The sequence below is a fragment of the Lepidochelys kempii genome, chromosome 23, assembly GCF_965140285.1.
Source record: "Lepidochelys kempii isolate rLepKem1 chromosome 23, rLepKem1.hap1, whole genome shotgun sequence".
Lineage (NCBI taxonomy): Eukaryota > Metazoa > Chordata > Testudines > Cheloniidae > Lepidochelys > Lepidochelys kempii.
Window position 1 is genome coordinate 5,434,528 of NC_136402.1, and position 19,115 is coordinate 5,453,642.

General features: G+C 53.6%; 1 protein-coding gene across 1 annotated transcript in view; it reads right to left on the minus strand.

Moving 5' to 3' along the window:
- Positions 1 to 19,115, minus strand: part of PPP5C (protein phosphatase 5 catalytic subunit) — a 49,847-nt gene that overhangs the window by 13,413 nt on the left and 17,319 nt on the right. Inside the window, exons 2-9 of the mRNA XM_073322313.2 lie at positions 18,062 to 18,303; positions 16,442 to 16,589; positions 12,206 to 12,327; positions 11,714 to 11,779; positions 9,004 to 9,102; positions 6,944 to 7,049; positions 4,672 to 4,814; positions 4,227 to 4,314 (exon numbers count right to left, since the gene is read on the minus strand). Coding sequence (XP_073178414.1) covers positions 4,227 to 4,314; positions 4,672 to 4,814; positions 6,944 to 7,049; positions 9,004 to 9,102; positions 11,714 to 11,779; positions 12,206 to 12,327; positions 16,442 to 16,589; positions 18,062 to 18,303 — 1,014 coding nt within the window. The remainder of the gene's footprint in view (positions 1 to 4,226; positions 4,315 to 4,671; positions 4,815 to 6,943; positions 7,050 to 9,003; positions 9,103 to 11,713; positions 11,780 to 12,205; positions 12,328 to 16,441; positions 16,590 to 18,061; positions 18,304 to 19,115) is intronic.

Sequence of the window (19,115 nt, forward strand, 5' to 3'; positions counted from 1 at the left end):
AGAAGCAGGAAGTGGGCCGATCAGTGCGGCCACTGGACAATTAAGATGCTAAAGGAGCACTCATGGAAGAGGAGGCCGTTGCGGAGAAGCTAGATGGATCCTTGGCATCGGTCTTCACCGCAGAAGATTTGAGGGAGATTCCTACACCTGAGACATTCTTTTTAGGTGACAAATCTGAGGAACTGTCCCAGATGGAGGTGTCGATAGAGGAGGTTTTGGAACCAATGGATAAATTAAGCAGTAATAAGTCATCAGGACCAGGTGATTTTTACCCAAGAGTTCTGAAGGAACTCAAATATGAAATGGCAGAACTATTAGCTGTGGTATTTAACCTATCGCTTATATCAGCCTCTGGATCAGATGACCGGAGGGGAGCTAATGTAATGCCAATTTTTTAACAAGGCTCCAGAAACAATCCTGGCAATTACAGGCCAGTAAGCCTGACTACAAGACCAATTTCCTAATTTTTCTGGCAAATTGGTTGAAACTATAGTAAAGGGCAGAATTATCAGACACACGGATGAACATGATATGTTAGGAAGAGTCAACATGGCTTTCGCAAAGGGAAATCATGCTTCAATCTAGGAGAATTCTTTGAGGGTGTTAACAAGCATATGGACAAGGGTGATAGAGTGAATATAATGTACTTAGACTTTCAGAAAGCCTTTGACAAGGTCTCTCCCCAGAGGTTCTTCAGCAAAGTAAGCAGTCATGGGATAAGAGGGAAGGGCCTTTCATGGATCAGTAACTGGTTAAAAGACAGGAAACAAAGAGTAGGACTAAATGGTCAGTTTTTCACAGAGAAGTGAGGTAAACAGCCAGGTCCCCCAAAGATCTGTATGGGACCAGTGCTGTTCAATATGTTCACACATGATCTGGAAAAGGGGATAAATATTGAGGTGGGAAAGTTTGCAGATGATACTAAGTTACTCAAGACAGTCAAGTCCAAAGCAGGCCATGAAGAGTTACAAAGGGATCTGGGTGACCAGGCACAAAATGGCAGATGAAATGCAATGTTGATAAATGCCAAGTAATGAACATTGAGAAAAAATAATCCCAACTATACATACAAAATGATGTGGTCTAAATTAACTGTTATCACGTAAGGAGAGAGATCTTGGAATCACCGTGATTAGTTCTCGGAAAACATCTGCTCAACACGCAGCTGCAGTCAAAAAAGCGAACAGAATGTTAAGAACCATTAGGAAAGGATAGATAAGAAGACAGTAAATAATATCATAACGCCACCATATAAATCCATGGTACACCCACACCCTGAATACTGCGGGCATTTCTGGTCACCCCACCTCAAAAATGATTTATTAGACCTGGCAAAGGTACAGAGAAGGGCAACAAAAATGATGAGGGGGGATGGACCAGCTTCCAAATGAGGAGAGATTAAAAAACCTGGGACCGTCCAGCTTAGAAAAGAGACGACTGAGGAGGGGTGGATATGAGAGTGGTCTATAAAATCATGACTGGGGTGGAAAAAATTAATAAGGACGTGTGATTTACCCCCTCACATAACATAAGAACCCGGGGTCACTCAATGAAATGAATAGGCAGCTGGTTTAAAACAAACATAAGGAGGTACTTTACATAGAGCACAGTCAACCTGTGAAACTCACTGCCAGGGGAGGTTGTGAGGGCCAAATGTATAACTGGGTTCAAAAAAGAATGAGATAAGTTCCTGGGGGACAGGTCCATCAATGGCTATTAGCCAAGATGGCCAGGGACGCAGCCCCATGCTCTGGGTGTCCCTAAACTTCTGATTGCTAGAAGCTGGGACTGGATGACAGGGGATGGAACGCTCAGTAATTGCCCTGGTTGTGTTCATCTGGCACCAGCTACTATTGGAAGACAGGGTACTGGGCTGGACAGACCACTGGTCTGCCCCAATATCGCCACTCTTATGTTCAGTCCCCCCCAAAAATATTGGGATTTCATCAAAAAGACAAAAGCTTTTTGGTTTCCCAATGAAGAACAGAAGATTTCCCAAGTCACTTCACCTCTCCTGGTACATAAGAATGGCCACAGTGGGTCAGACCAATGGTCCATTCAGCCCAGTGTCCCGTCTTCTGGGGTGTCTATAAAGAACTGGACAGCTGGAGTGATGCACCCCGTCTACCCCCTCCCACCCTCCGGCAGCTGGCAGTCAGAGGTTTAGGGTTTTGCTCCTGACCATCTTGGTGGAGAGGAAGGAGGGCCCAGTGGTTAGAGCACTAACCCAGTACTTGGGCTACGTGGCCAATTCATTGTCTACGCACCTTATCACCATCTGTAAAACCGGATTACAGCACTGCCCTGCCTCTCTGGAGGGTTATGAGGATAAATATGGTAAATATTGTGTGGTGATGAGAGCCAGACAAAAACCTGAACGAGGCAAAGTGACTCCCTGGTACTTAGGATCACAGAGAGTTGTAGTGCTTTCGAGACACGCCTGAGCATTGAGGCCTTTTCAGGCAGTGAAACTACAGGAGGGAGAAGGATCCAAGTGGGCCCCCAAACGTGCTTTTAAAGCGTGATGCCACTGGAAGGAAAAGTTAACAAAAAGAAACAAAGCTTTGGGGGGGGGGGGGGCGGTGGCATGGGACACCAGGCACAGGGAGCATGTTCTAAGCACACCCAGCCACCGGGGGATATAGGGTGATCAGATGTCCTGATTTTATAGGGACAGTCCCGATATTTGGGGCACCGATTACCCCCCACCCCCCGTCCCGATTTTTCACATTTGCCATCTGGTCAGCCAAGGGGGATACGAACAGCTAAGGATCTGTCACTCAGCACGGGGAGGGGGCGGGGGGAGCGACTGTGTAACCGAGCACTGGAACAGTGGAGCTAATTGAAACCGCTGGTGGAACTGTTACCAGAGCTGGATCTGAGCCAGGACACCCCCGGTTACAGAGGCCGGTCTGGGAAAAGCAGGCAGTGACCGGCTAGTTTGGTCCTTCAAACAGCATTTCCTGCAGGACCGCCCCCCCCAGGGCACTGCTCCCATACTGATTTACAGGGGCAGCCCCCTAGCACCCAGCCCCACTTCCTGCAGCACGGCACCCCCTAGGGCACTGCTCCTGTATTGACTTACAGGGAAGGTTACCTACCACCAGCCCCACTTCCTGTTTCCAGCAGGGGTCCCCTTCCCTGGTCTCCCATCCAAGCACTGGCATGTCCTGGCTCTCCTCAGCTGGGGGTGGGGTGAAATCAGATTGCAGCATGTGGCATAAATCCACACTGCCAGCTCCCTGACACTTTGCTCTGACGTTTCTATCCAACTGAAATTGTACAGCCCTCTGGACTTCCACGCAGGGCGTGTCACAAGCACCGTGGCCTGGAGGCAGCCACGGGCGACTTTACCGAAGCCGGTGGGTTGACAGCAGCGATCGATTTGGCCCGGTGCGTGACTACAGAGCTGAACATTAACTCACTCCAGTTTCCAAAGGAAAACACTCCACTCTGCAAGCCAAGCAGTCCCTCGTGGAAATGAGCAATGGAAAGTCCGCATCATAGATGATCACTTTCCTTTCAGGGCAGAGTCATTCCCTAGCCTGTGTTTTCAAATATGTTATTTAGCCTTGTTTCAAAGACCCCAGCTGCCAGGTTTTCTTCAGCCCCCTTGGAAGGGGGCCAGGTTATCTGGCCAAAACTTAATTCCTTTACATTCCTCAACATTCCTCAGTCCTGCCTCTTTAAACAGCACATGTTACTTCCTCCAGATTTATACCCTTCGACTGGCTTCCAGGTAACTGATCCAGGGGATCCCTCAGTGGTTTCCACACCATGCTGCAGAGCCTGACACCAGCACGCCGCGGATAGGCCCAGTCCCATAGGGCGTAAAACGCAGCAAGGAAGGAGGATCTGGTGTGAGCTGGCCAAGCTGGGGACAGGGGTGCGGTCATGCCCAGCCCCAGAGCGTTATGCGGGCCAGCTCCCCACTGATGTAAACCAGCACAGAGCCGTTGTAGTCACTAGGGCGACACGGATTAGCACCAGCGGAGGTGCCCACAGAATACAGGGACCGGTGCTTCACAAAAGCGGGCAGCTGCCGACGACTCCGCTGTACAGTATGATCCAAGGAAACCAAAAGGGCTCTCCCTGTCTCTCTCCGTGGGCCAGGATCGGTGCACCCAGGGGACTGTCCCACCCCACCAGTGCAATCCCTTGCAGCGGGAAAGGCCCGACCAGATACAACACCCCACCCTATGCAGGGCGCGCCTTCCTGTCCTGACCTGAATCCGGAGGCTGCCGATTCCTCTCAATCTTCCGGATGTCGTCCAACGTGACCCCATCTTCGCTGAAGAGCCCGCCGTGCATTATCTGGCAGGAGCACAGCACAGGTCATGGTGGGGAGAGGGCGCTCAGATAGGTCAGGCCATAGCAACAAGCTGGCCTTAGGCTTCCGCTCCCCCGCTCCCCCCATGGGAGGCAGGCAGGAACAGCTGGGAAGGCGAGTACATGGCAAGGGGACATGTCGGACCCCTGCTCTGACTGGGGTTTAACACACACAGTGCCCTCCCAGACCAGCTCCGAGGGAGGTAACAGTCAGGCTAGAGGTAGATCCAAGCCATGGAGATGCTCAGGATTACACACCGGGCCTTGGCCTACTCTCCATGCCCACTGCCGGTCCGGATGCGTGTCCCCCCGCCACCCCGCAGTGCTGTATTCCGCTCTCACCAATACTTTGCCATTGATGCATTGCGCCAGGGGAAGCCACTCAAAGACCTCGCTGAAAAGTGCAAACATCTGGGCTGTGTATTTGGCTTTCACCTCCCCCTCGAACCCGTAGATCTGGTTCATGTTGTCCGTCTCGTGATTCCCTGGGGGCCAAAGAGGTGCGGGGAAAAAACATCAACCAACCAATGGGGGTCCAGCTGGAGAGAGGAGAGCTGCCCAGCTCTGGCCAACAGACGGCCAAGACTGGCTGTCCTCCCTTCCCCAGGGCAGAGGGAGGGATGGGGTTGAGCAATTCACTGCAGCACAGAGCCACCAGAATAGTAGCGAAAGGTTTAATGCATTCATAAAGGTCAGTGTGGCTGCTCCCCAAGGAAGCCCCCATCTTTGGGCTGATTTGACAGCCAGCATTAACAAGGGGGATGGGGGGAGTTTTACTGCTTTAGAGATTCACTGATTCCAAGGCCAGAAGAGAGCATCTAGTCTGACTCCTGTATAGCACAGGCCAGAGAACTGCCCCCAAACAATTCCTAAGGCAGATCTAGGATAGTTTAGCCATTTCATCTGGGCTCACTGGCTGGACAGCCCTTTGGGTTAGCGCTGTCCACACGGAGCAGAACGGGGCGGGGCTCACCTCATTAACCCTGAGCTACCTGGCTCCCTCATGCATTTCTGAGCAAAATTCAAGCAGTGGCTTTTAACTTGAAGTTAAACCTGGCCTCCCTCACTCTGGTATCTGAGCATCTCCTAATCCTTAATGCATTTATCCTCCCAGCTCTGCGATGAGGCAAGGCAGGACTAATATCCCCATTCAAAAAATGGGGAAATGGAGGCGCAGAAAGACTAGGGAACTTGCCCCAGGTCACACAGGGAGTCTGTTGCAGAGCTGGGACTTAAACCCAAGTCTGCCAACAGTTAGGCTTGTGCCCTAACCACTGGTCCATCCTTCCTTCCTCCCTCTCTGGAGGCTCTACCGAGCCCCAACTGGCTTGTGAGCTGGGATGCTTTCCTGTGTTCACACCGTGATCAACCAGGATTGGAAAGCATGCCTGACAGGGATCAGCTCCCACACCTCCACCTGTTTAGCTGAAAGAGAAGGTGAAGGGGTAACTTGATCACAATCTGGAAGTAACCCCATCGGGAACAAATATGGGATCACGGGCTCTTAGATCTGACAAAAGTCTAACAAGAGCCAATGGCTGGGAGATGAAGCGAGACAAATTCCGACCAAAAATAAGGTGCTAATTTTTAACAGTGAAGAGAATCAGCCAATTGCACCAGTTCATCAAGGGCTGTGGTGGATTCTCCATCAGTGGCCACTTTAAAATCAAGACTGATGGTTTTTCTAAGATACCGGCTCCAACAGGAATTGCTTCAGGGCAGCTTTCTGGCCCATGCTATACAGGGGGGCAGACCAGATCATCGCAGTGGGCCCTTCTGGCCTTGCAGGAAGTGATCAATGAAACAAAGCACTCTGGGACTGACAGGCCTTAAATGTGGATCTCACGGCTGCTGCTCACTGGAGGGCCTCCAGGTGGGGTAACCGCTCCCCTCACAAGAGTCATCCAGAGCCTGGGCTGGTTGGCAAAGCTCAGCTTCTCAAGCATGCGGAAGGCTGTGAATGGTGGCACCTTTCTCTCCTTCCTGGCAGGGAAGAGGTTAATATTGCTGCCAAGCGGGAGTGGTGATAGCTGCTATACAGGAGCAATCGCCCTGAGCAACTTGGTTCTTTTGTGGATGGGGGCATCACTTTCGGTGGGTTTAACTCATTCCCCACGGTGGGCACGCAGACTCTGTGATAGGGCTGGTGAATTTTCATGCCCGCTTGGTTCGGCTGAGTTAGCTTTAGGGGAGGGATGCACCCAGGTCTTTTCAGACGCTCAGGCGAGATATAACCATAAAATATCAATGACTTGGAGACTGTGACCCACCCAGAGACCAACTGAAAAGGCATGAGAGAGCTGGGAAAGGGGAGGAAAGGAGCAAAAGCCAGAGCATCCAGGGAATTCCACATTTCCATGATGATCCCCATGATCCTCTGCAGCTGGGGAATCTCAGAGACAGCAGGTGGATTTGGAGAAGCCAGCTTTGCTAAGAAGGAGAACTCCAGCTCTGGGTCTCTGCTGCAGCTTGGGGAAGCACCAGGAAAACAGCCAGCGAAGGGGACAGTTTGGGGAGCTCTTGCCCCGACTTGAGTACAAAGCAGAGCTCTCCAGTGGCTTATTCCCGCTGCCCCCCCCACCCCCACCCCAAGGTGGGATGGGACTGCACTTACCACGGAGTAAGTGGAAATGATCCGGATACAGCAGCTTAAAACCGAACAGCGTTAATATCACTTCCACGGAGAAGGAGCCGCGGTCAACGAAATCCCCGTTGAATATCTGCCGAGGGGGCTGCGCTCAGGAAAACGGGCCCAGGCGTCACTCTGGGATGAAGAACACTGTGATCCACCTTAGGTACTTGTATGGCCCCCCCGACACCACCACAGTACTGGAGCAAGCAACCCTGGGATTTGCCATTTTACAGAACCAAAGCACAGAGAAGCTAATGGATTGGCTCAAGACCACACAGGGACTGCAGCCCTAGCCACTGGGCCAGCCTTCCTTCCCTCCCTTTCAGCACCTTTCCTCTCCCCAACGCCGCTTTCCCAGTCCCACCCAAAGGCCTGACAGATGGAGTGTGACCCCCCGCCGGCTTCTCTCCCCGGAAAGCATCTTAGAGACCCCCCTAGGACACCCCAGCTCCAGTGTTCCCTCTAATTTTTCCCACACATGTGAGGAACGAATTTTGTTACGTGCACCAATATGGAGGTGATGTGTGACACATCACCTCCAAACTGGTGCACATAACAAAATTCATGTGGAGGGGGTTTGGCGTGTGGGAGGGGGCTCGGGCAGAGGGCTGGGGTGCTGAGGACTCCGGCTGGGGGTGCGGGCTCTGGGGTGGGACTAGGGATGAGGGTTTGGGGTGCAGGCTCCCCCAGGGCTACAGTGGGGAGAGAGGACTCCCCCTCAGCAACACCTGGGCTGCGTGGGGAGAGGTGCTTCTCCCCTGGCCGCGGCAGGTCCAGGCCAGGGTTGGGTTGGGGGTCAGTGGAAGGGCTCCTCTCCCCACAGCCACAGCAGGTCTGGGGCCGGGGCTGGGTTGAGGCACCTCTCCCGCTGGCCGCGGCAGGTCCAGGGCTGGGCTGGGGTCAGGGCGCCTCTCCCCCAGCCGTGGCAGGTCCGGGGCTGGGCTGCGGCCAGCAGGGAGAGGCGCCTCTCCCCACCACAGCAGGGCTGGGGGAGAAGCATCTCTCCCCACCGCAGCCCTGAGCGCCTGCATGGCACTGCTGAGCAGCTGGGCAGCTTAGAGAGAATTTAGCCCAGCACCACCAAGGTGTAGCTTTAACTCATTCCCCAAGCCCTCCGACTCAGGACTCATGCTCTGCTGTCAGGCTCAACAAAGCACGGCAGTCAGGAACAGGTCACTATGGGAGTATAATCTCTATGCCGGGGCTGGCAAACTTTTTGGTCTGAGGGCCGCATCGGGTTTTGGAAATTGTATGGAGGGCCGGCGGGGGGGGGGGGGGAGGGGCTGTGCCTCCCCAAACAGCTAGGCATGGCCCGGCCTCCCGCCCCCTATTCCCCCCCACACACACTTCTCGCCCCCTGACTGTCCTCCCGGGGATTTCTGCCCCATCCAACCCCCTCTGTTCCCTGTTGGCCCCCCTGGGACCCTTGCCCCCATTCAACCCCCCTGTTCCCCGCCCTCTGACCGCCCCAACCCCTATCCACACTTCCGCCCCCTGACCACCACCCCAAACTCCCCTGCCCTCTATTCAACCCCCGCTGCTCCCTGCCCCCTTACCGTGCTGCCTGGAGCATCGGTGGCTGGCGGCATTACCGCCGTGCCACCCAGCTGGAGCCAGCCACGCCACCACGCAGCACAGAGCACCGGGTCAGGCCGGGCACTGCAGATGCCCTGCCCCAGGAGCCTGCAACCCCACCGCCCAGAGCACTGCACCAGCTGAGGCTGCTGCGGAAGGGGGAACAGCAGGGGAGGGCCAGGGGCTAGCCTCCCGGGCCAGGAGCTCAGGGGCCGGGCAGGAGGGTCCTGCGGACCGGATGGGGCCTGCGGGCCATAGTTTGCCCACCTCTGCTCTATGCCGAGATCTCAATGGCAGTCAGGACCATTTCCCGCACAGTACAAATGGGGAAACCAAGGCACGGGGAGGGGAAACAATACATCCGAGCGCTGGAACAGAACCCAGGTCTGTCTCCTAGCCCTGTCACCTCCTGTTCCTAGAGAGCACACATCACATGCTAGATCAAAGGGGGAACCAGCAAAGGATACATATGGGTTCGTTTCAGACGGCAGCCCGTTCAGTTCAAATATATTCAGCAAGTCGTAATACTGCCCGTGGGTGTCTCCACACACGGTGACCTTCTCTGTCTGGGAGAGGCCGAAAGAGGAGAAGAGAAAAAGGAGAAGGAGACAGAAGAAAAGTAAAACCCAAGCCAGACAGAGCACCTCTCCCCATGCAGGATCCCAAAGCACTTTGCAAGAGTGGCTTCAGCCCACTGTGGACACACAGCCACCTCTGAGGTGGGACATGGCATCTGTTTATACTGGGATCCCTCACCCAGCACAGAAACTCAGCCACGTCTGGGGTGGAGCGTGGCAGCTGTTCATACAGTGATCATTTCCCCACACACGTCTGGAGGGGGCATGCCAGGTGTTTAAACAGGGACTGCTCACTGGTCTAATAATTGGGCCTACACATTTACCCTAATTGCAAGCTTAACTTTAAAAAGTGAGTATACGTTTAATAAACTATAACAACTGCTGATGGGAAAATGTGCCAAAGGGAGACAAAAGGACTGAATCGGTCTAAACCAAAATGCCTACTGATATAATTCAACAATTGTGTTAAGATCGTGCCTGGTAAACAAGTGTGGGACTGGAAATCAACAAACCAAAATTGGTGTGTCAGAAAACAGGCTGAATTGGATAAAATGATGAGAGGACAGACTATCCCACCCATCAAGCCCTTCCAGGGTCCTCCAAAAGAGACTTCGGGGGAGGAGAAAGCTGGCAGCATGGGAACAATTTACCAAGGGTCATGGTGGATTCTCCATCACCAAGTTTTAAATCCAGAGCGGCTGGTTTCTCAAAGGATCTGCTCAAGGAATGACTGTGGGGAAGTTCACTGGTGTGGGTTATGCAAGAGGTCGGACTAGATGATCAAAATGGAATCTATGAAACCGTGAGGCTGGCTGACTCAGACACATGCTTCACCATCATGGCTGCTACACCCACCATCTCCTTGGACCCTGGACTGTCTTCATCCCAATCCTGAGACATATCCTGAGCAGACCAGACCAGACGGAGGGAGCCAGATGATATCGTCACCTCCAGTAGCTCCAGCTAAATTCTGAATACTACCTGGGACATGAGACTTTGTCTCCTTCCTCCAATGTGCCCTTTTCCTTCCCTACCTTATTTCTTCTCTTTCCTGTCTCTCTCCATTTTCCTTCGGTCTAATAAGAGTCTGGCTTAGCTGGCCAACACTGTTGTAAGCCTGGGACCAGAAGGAGGCAGCCCAGAGGAAGGCCCTAAACAGCCCGATGCTGGTACAAGTTTGCCAGGTCTCAGAGTGGCTGATCAGACCGGGGGCTGGGCCTGAGTTTTTCCAGCAGTGAGGCTGCAAGTAAAAGTCTACCACAGACAGAAGCTGCCTTTTCTGTCTTTCCTCTTGTGGCTGTTTGTCTGGTCTCCTCTCATCTTTCAGACTTTAATAGCAGCCGCTCAAGCGCATTTCAACTAACTTTGTCTCTCTTCCCCCAAACGTATAGTAACTACCATCTTTAGTGCCAGTCTTTTAGATGTCAGAGACGGGGAGTTTCTTTCTAAAATCCGTCCAGCTAAAGGGAAAGGGAACAAGTGAGGCTGTTAAAATGAAAGCCTGACTTAATATTTTACATTTCAACCTCTTTTTCCTTATTTTCTGTATCCTGAATAAAAGACTAAAATGACGTTTAACAATGCACTTGCCATGGTGCTAAGCAGGCTGAGGTCCCCACAAGTTGTTTAACTCTGTTTAATGTTGGACAGCTGCAGGGCCAGGTTAATGCTTTTGACTCATTGGGCTCATATGTTCCATCTAAATTAATACATCCGTGGTGAAATGCAACCACCTCTGGGGTTGGACATGGCAGCTGATTAACAGGGCACAGTAACACTGCTCGCACTGAGGACACAAGGAGAATACTGGGTCCATTTTGACCAGCAGGAATTTAGGGAGACTGGATGGCTGAGGTAATAATCTTTTATTGGACCCCCTCATCTCTCGAATATCCTGGGACCAACACGGCTAGAACTACACTGAATCCAGGAATTTAGGGAGGCAGGTTGGAATTGCATGCCTGAATCTGTCCCAGACAACAACGATAACGACCCTAACTCTGGTGAAAAGGATCATGGGATCCCTCATCACGAGCCCAGCACATCACCATGCTGGGACAAGGAGGGAAGTATGTAACTCAAGGGGAAGAAAACGGCCTATTTCAAGCAACCCGGCCCCTTTGAGGGCTCTGACTCTGGTTACGACAGCAATGGGTGGATCAAAGAACAGACATGTCAGAGCCTCCCACTCCAATCCCAAAAGCCGTTGGACAGCTGCAAATGCTCTCAGATAAGGGCTGGACACGCAGTAAGGGATTCCCCCTCCCACTCCACTGCCTCATGCTGCAACAAGAGGCCATCCCAGCGGCTTAGCCAGCCAGGGATGGATCTCCGCTGGTCCAGAGCCCCATACAGGTTAGCTTGGCAAGCCCCAAGTTAGGTGAGGTCAGAGGTGGGAGGAGACATGGCATGGATTGAACAGCTGCTCATAGGCAGTGCTGGCATGCCATGGTTCGAATTACACCACAGACTGTTTTGGCCCCCAAGCAGCCTGAGGGGGGAGGGGAGATATGAAGCCACCGGAGCTTCTGCTCACCCAGTACTGCGGGTTTGGGATCCCAGGACCTGCCACCCCAAGGCTGCAGAGAAGGATACCCACCTCTTTTAACGTGGTTTCTACTAGAGTGGGGAGTTTGACGAGCACCTCCTTCACCTGCACCAAGATCTGCCCAAGGGGGAAAAGGAAGAGTTAGCAAAGGCAGGATGGGGCGGGAAATGAAGGACACAGCCCTATCTCCAGATGCAACAGGTCCCCGCCCTTTGCCAGCATCTTGCTGGCAAGTCCCTGGCCTTGCAAACAGCGGCCCCCCAACACACAGGGTGGAGAGTTCAGCTCCCAGCATGCAATGTGCCATCTTGATGACACGGAAGCACTGCAAGCTGGGACATGTAGTCTTTATGGCTCCCTCTATGTTACAAAGTGACACTGGCTGCAAGCCGGCTCCATTTTACACCCTGGACTCCTGTCGACCTGCCGCAGCAGTCTTTGCCACCCACAGCCGGGAAAGAGGATGCCAGCTCCTTCCGAAGAAAGGGCGAAGGATTCCACACATAAGCCTCCCGCCCTATAGCAGGGCAGGCAGGCAATTACCTGATAGGCACATTTTCTGTGGAGTTTCTTTTGATCCTTGTACCATTGCATTAACTCCTTCATGAACGCTAGCGTCACCTTCCCGTTGTCCAGCTTGGGGCCGCTGTACTCGTCCTCGATGGCTGACAGAAGCCGAGATGGGAGGAGAGCAGAAGCACTCGTTAGCAACAGGACGGCACCCAATAATCCAGAGCCCTGCGGGCACTGCCCACCCGCCTCCGCTGCTTACATGGGCTGCCCGCTTCCACCCAGCTGCACCCTACACATCCACAGCTGTACATGAATCCTCTCCTTCGTGCATGAGCTCCAAGTGCTTGGAGCCAAGACGTCCAAAGGCAGTGTCGTTAGGGCCTGATCCTGCCAGAGGCAGAGTCCCCTTGATTCACACTCCAGGGGGTGCTTGACACATCACGGGATGAAGCCCAATCGGCTCAAACAGGCCCTGGAACCAAAGACATTCATCTGACAGAGGGACAAGCCACTGACCAAAAAACCTCCATGAATTGTCCAGGGAAGCCTGGCAGAGGAGACTGAGCTGGGACAGGCAGAGAAGCGGATTAGGTGCGTGTTTTGGGCACTGGCGCTGCTCTCAGGTAGGAAGAACCGCAAGCACGAAGTTCTGCTGAGCTGAAATCAATACGTGGGCAGATGGGCCTGTAGCCATTTGCTTGGTAACGGCCGGCACATGGAATTTGTAAGCACTCCTCTCCCCTTTTCCCAAACGTTGAACAGCAGGGGGAATTAACCACTGGAACCAACTCCTGAGAGAAGGGGTGGATTCTCCATCTCGCAATAGCTTCAGGTCAAGACCGGATGCCTCTCCAGAAGGGTCGCTTAGCCTATCACAGGTTAAGGGGCTCAGCACAGGGGTAGTGGGATGGATGCTATACAGTAGATCAGACTAGATGCCCTAACAATCCCTCCTGGCAATAAAATCGAGGAATCTGTGCACCCAAATGGTCGGAATTTCAAGAGATCTCAGCACCCAGTAGTATGAGCTCTTCAGAAAATCTGGTTTAGGTGATGTTTTGCTACGATTCTTGAGTCATAAAATCATGTTTCCGTGCAATTTTTCAGCTGGAGGGCTATTTATAGACGCCCTGGAATCATTGCTTTAACAGCTCATCTTTTCCGAACGGCTGCCTCCTAGCTACTTATTGGCCTTTCCCCATGTTATTATTTGTCCGACTGTAGCACCTTGGAACCTCCTCCATTCACTCACTACAACAAGACAGGAATGCCGGTCCGATTCCAAACAGCATGTGCTGGATTTAAGCAAGCAGTGACTTTTTATTGTCCCGCATGACAATGTTCATTTATGGGTGAGGGATGTTAACCGCAGTTTGTGGAGTCAGCTGTGACTCAGAGAACCAAAAAGTCAACAGGCCAAGAGCCCCAATAAACCAGAGCTAATCCAGTGGCTCCTGGCCAGGAACAGCCGCCAGCAATACACGACAACACATCTAGTATCTACCGAAGACACCCTTAAAAGCAAAGAAGTGAAAAGGGGTGAAACCATCAGCTGCGTCCGGCCCCTTTATGCAGAAGAGCCAAGGTGGTGTAAAGGGGCCTAAACCCCCCCCAGATCCAGCCAGGCCAGGATTCTCCCTGGTGCAGGCACTGTGGAAGACAGCTGTAAGGCTGTCCGCAGAGGACCCTCTCACAAGCACTGGCATAAGGGGTGTGTTGGGGTCAGGACACGACCTATAGTGCTGTGACTTAGGCCCCCAGGACTATCTAAGATATGCTGGTGGGGCCTCTCCAGCCCCTGGAGCACCCCAAGATCGGGAGAGCAAAATGTGGCTTAAAGCCACCTTAGCGTCCCCCTACTCTCAGCTGTACCCTAGCGCTCAGCAGACCCCCACAAAGGCACCCCGAGTTTGTATCTTCTACTCCTCCAGCCAGACACCACCCACCACAGCCAATACACCACAGCCTTCGCGGTCATGTCTCACCCTCATCCCCCCAAACGCACCCTGTGAAGGACACAGTCAAGTCACGGATTGTAGAAATCTGGCGCACTCTGGTTGGAAGAGGACACACATTCCCCTCTTGCCATGCCGACTGACTGGGTTGACACAGGGCCAGGTTGACAAATCTAAGACCCTAGAATGTCTGTAAATAGCCTGGAAGCCAGGAGGCTACGAGGAAAAATGATTTGAGGGATTCATCAGAAAAAAGGGAAGAGCAAAGCCTAGCCACCTCACCTGCGTGGTGTGTGAAATAGATAGCTTTGATCCTAGAGCCTGGTTCCCCGAGCCACCAGGCTACCTGGGACTCTTCCTGAGACATCTGAAACATCAAGGGGAAGAGGGAGCCTTTTGCTCTTATAAATGAAGCAAATTTGATCTAAGTCGCTGACGGAAAACAGCCCACAATGCTCTTCTGACAGAACCCCTTTTTAAAAGCCTGGCATGGCACAGACTCCAAGGGGCTAACCAGCTTCCATCAGAGTTGGGAAGCCTGCATCCCTGCCACAGATGACGCAGGCCCCTCTGATACTAGCAGGAGAACGGGGAAGCGGGTTACAGCCCCCTGACTGGGACTTGGCAGAGCTGAGTTTAGTTCCTGCCTCCGCCACAAACTCGCCATGTAGTCTGAGGCAAGAATTTTCAGAAGTGACTAAGCAGGTTTTGATTAAATCAATAGGAGCTGGGTGGCTGGGTCCCTTAGGGCTGGGTTTTCAAAGATGTTTAGGAGCCTAAAGATGCAGCTAGGTGCTTAACAAAGGTGGGATTTTCCACAGTGCCTGGGCAGGTGAGGTGCCAAAACCCCCACTGATTTCACCTGCTTAGGTGCCTCTGAAAATCCCACTAGGTGCCAATCTGCCTCTTTAGGTGCTTAAATCCCTTTGAAAACCCACCCTAAGGGCTGAGGCTCTCGAGTCTCGATGACTTTGGATCTTTTAAAAATGGGATTATGGGGCTTTTGAAAGATTTATCCCTAATCTTTCTGGGCCTCAGCTCTTCATCTGTAAAACAAGGATAGCAATCCTTCCTTTTCCCCCACCTTATTTATTCAGATTGCAAGCTCTGGGAGGCAGGGACTGACTCACTGTGTACGTGCACTGCCTGGCAGAATGGGGGCGCTGATCCCCGGCACATGTTACTGTATAGATAGATTCAAAAACAACCGGGATCTCCCAGCTTCCAATCCTGGGTTTTAGTCATGAATCAGCACCCTTTGTGGTCAGGATAACACCACCCCAGGACAAACCTGCCCCAATCCTCTACCAGGATGCCAGAAGCACAGGGGAGAGCTCGGCTTTGTCGGAATCACACACACATATTCCTCTCCAGCAATGTCCTCGTAGTCTCATGCTGATCACATACACAAGGTGTGTCGCGTGAGATCATAGATTAAAACTACACAGAGCAGACAGGACACAGAAGCCAACTAGCTATTATACTAGGCCCAGAGCCCCACCTTTTGGTAGCTGTGTTCATGAGACGTGCATCATTGCATGAGGCAGTTATAGCAAGATATCCATGCAATAGGAAGCACGACCAGACCATAGTCTCCTCTGACCTCCTGTACACCACAGGCCAGAGTACTTCCCCCGTACTGAGCCTAATCACTTGCGTGTGACTGAGGCGTCTTCCAGCAAGGCATCTGGGCTGGACTGGGAGACATCAAGGGCTGGAGAACCCACCACTTCCCTGAGCTGATTGTTCCAGCGGTTAATCACCCGCACTGGTAAGCACTTGGCTCTGACTTCCAGCTGGAATTTCTCCGGCTTCCCCTGCCAGCCATCGGTCCCTGTTCTGCCTTTCTCCGCAGACATCTGAGCCCTTCATTTCGCTGGGATGTTCTCCCCTGGAAGGAGCTTAGAGACTGTAATCAAGTCACCTCTCAATCTTCTCTTGGATCAGCTACCCAGATCAAGCTCTGTCAGTCCCTGTCAGGCATTTCTCCAGCCCTCAGATTGGTTTCCTGACTCTTTTCTGCACCCTTGACAATTCTGCAAAGTCCTTTTTAAAATGCAGGCCCCAGAGCTGGACGCAGGATCCAGCGTCGGCTCGCCAAGGCCGGGTACAGAGGGAAAAGCACCTCCCCACCCCCACTCACTATCCCCATTTCAACATCCAAGGGTCCCATTAGCCCTCTGGGCCCCAGCGCTGCTCTGGGAGCTCGTGGTCACTGCCCCTCCCTCGAGCTAGCCAGTTCTCCCCCAGCACCCCTGGGGGATCCATGTGACCAGAGAAGCCAGGCCCAGAGCCCCGCAGCCCAACTCACTCATGCTCTCTATGTCCAGGGAGTCAACCACGGAGCGTTTGTGCTCATCACTGGCGATGGCGCGCTCGAACGCCTTCTGCTTCACAATCTTGTTGCACTCCTGATACTTCATCTTGGCATCTTTGTCGTTTGGCTTCACCTTCACCACCTGGAAGGGAGAGAGCAGAGCACAGAGCCCATCACAGGCCAGTGTCAGGCAGGAAGGAGAAACGGAGGGAAAGGAAGACAAAAGGGCATGACAAGGAGAGGCCCGGGGAAGTGCGAGACTTGGCATTAGGCTGGGAGGCAGGACTCCTGGGTCCTATCCCCAGCTCTGGGAGGGGAGTGGGGCCTAATGCTTAGAGCAGGGCAGGCTGGGAGTCAGGACTCCTGGGTTCCCCTAGCTCTGTAATGCTGGGCACATCACTTAGTCTCCCCCATTGAAAACACAGTGACCTTAATAGGCACCGTCATTACTGTTTGAGGGAGGTGGGGTCTGTGCCCTACCTAGTGGCACTATAAAGCTACTGGATGAGGTCATGGAGGGATCTCCATCAGAGTAAGCCCGGTGCCCATTCTGTGAAGGAGAAGCAGAGATCCATGGTATTTAGGAAGCACCAGGCACACGCTACCAATGCCCACAGGGTACAGTTAGCCAAGCCCTCACTATGTGGTAATCCTGCTCCCGCCATGGGCCACCGGCCCAACATCCCTCCGGGAGATTTCACAGACACCCGGGAGCCCACGTCTCCTGCATGGCAATGCAGCCAGTGCCAGGATCTGTTGCATCCTTTCTAAACCAGCCCCCAGACACAGTATGGCAGGAGCGGGTCCCCTGACAAAGTCCACAGCTATTCGGGCTGTCCCAGTGGACCCTGGGCTCAGGGTGTCATTGATCTAGAGCTTTGAAAGCACAGCAATAATGGGACTGAAATGAACCGTAATGGCTTGGACAGGAATTTACATCCCACGATGGCTGATTCCAGATTCCCAACTCCGGTCGCCAAAGGGAGAGGGGGAAAATGCGATTCCAGCCAGCTGGACGGGAGCATCATAGTGGTGTCTTACTGCAGCCCACCGCCCTGCAGTGAGCAGGGCTGGCTGAGAGCGCTGCAGGTGGTGAAAAACAGCCCCAAGCTCCACATTATGCAGCACCAAGCCCAGCCAGAAGCTAAGACAGGGAGCGTGGCCGTGGGCACAGCATGCTACGCGGGGCCCTGCTTTCAGCTGCATGGGCTGGCAGGGGTGAAACTTGAGTAGGTGGAACCTGGACACACATGGGTCGGAAGCTAGGGGGCTGTTTTTATGGATATCACCACACCTTTGTGTCCCAAACGATGGGATCTCTACTTTTCCCCAGGAAGACAGTTCTACAGTCTAGCCGGCCTGACCGATGTGAAACATTCCCCAGGACAGGAGCTAAAGATCCCTTTGTTCAGTTCATCCTAGTCCTACCTGTCTCCTGCCCTGTTTCGACCCATCACCCTCCTGGGTGCAGACGCCCTCTGCTCTCAGCTGCACCCAGGTGAGCTCACCAACCAAATGTTGGCAAAGGCAGAACTCAAGCCAGAGTGTTGCAAAGCCGGAGAGGACCATGGCGCTGCCGCTGGATTCCCCGCAGAGTGTCCCGCTCGCACTCACCGTCTCGTAGTCACGCAGGGCGGCCTTGAACTTGCCCAGGGCCATGTTGCTGGTAGCCCGCCGGTAGTAGCCTTTGATGTACTTCTTGTCCAGCTCGATGGCCTTGGTGGCGTCGGCCAGTGCGTAGCCATAGCACTCTGTCCGCAGGTAGGCCAGGCTGCGGTTGCCATAGTAGATGGCATTGGCAGGGTTCAGGTCGATGGCCTCGCTGTAATATTTCACAGCATTCTCGTAGTTCTTGCCTGGGGGAAGCAGAGCAGAGATGGGAGGTCAGCAGGCTCCGGGATGTCCAGGACCGAGCAGCACTGGGGGACCCAGGAGCATTTTGAGGGGGTAACAGATGCATTCGGGGCAGCAACAGCAGCAGGAGGCAGCCTACAGCTCTGGGCTGTTCCCGAGCTCTCTCTGACGCGCCAGTCAGGATCGAGGGCACGAGTCAGCAGAACTGAGGTTCCCCTCACCTCCCCCAGCTTAGCAGTGACAGTGCAGGGCACTCTCCCCCTACTCTCCACAGGGCACTGCCAGCTACCTCCCCAGCAGTGCCAGCCAGGCCTTCCAGAGGGGGTGAGCCTGCCCCAGCCATGGTAAGCCAGCAGGGCCCCTTTCCCACTCCTGCAGCGCCTCCCCATGTGGCACCTAGGGGTCCAACGTAAGCCCCAGCGCACATGACAGCCCTCAGGCACCATGGGCTCCCCTGCACCTCTACAGAGCTCAAGCTGTCCCCCTAGAGGCTGGTCCCCAACCCCCAGCAATTTTGCCAGAATGTGGCCAGGGGCCTCTCCCCGCCTTGAAGCGGAGCCGCACTCAGCAGCAGGTTGGGATTGGCCTAGCCCCACAGTGCTACATCAAAGGCCCAGAGAGGAAGGCAGAGCCTATAAAGCCTTCATCCGCCCCCAGCCCCCTCAGAGAGGCGTTCTGAGGTACAGTGGAGTAGAGAGAGAGAGCCTGGAGCACGGGGCCTGGGGCAAGACCTAAGGCATGAACCACAGTCAGCAAAGCCAGGCCGTGCTAGAAGCCAAAGGCAGAACCTGTTATAGAGCAAACGCTTGCTTAC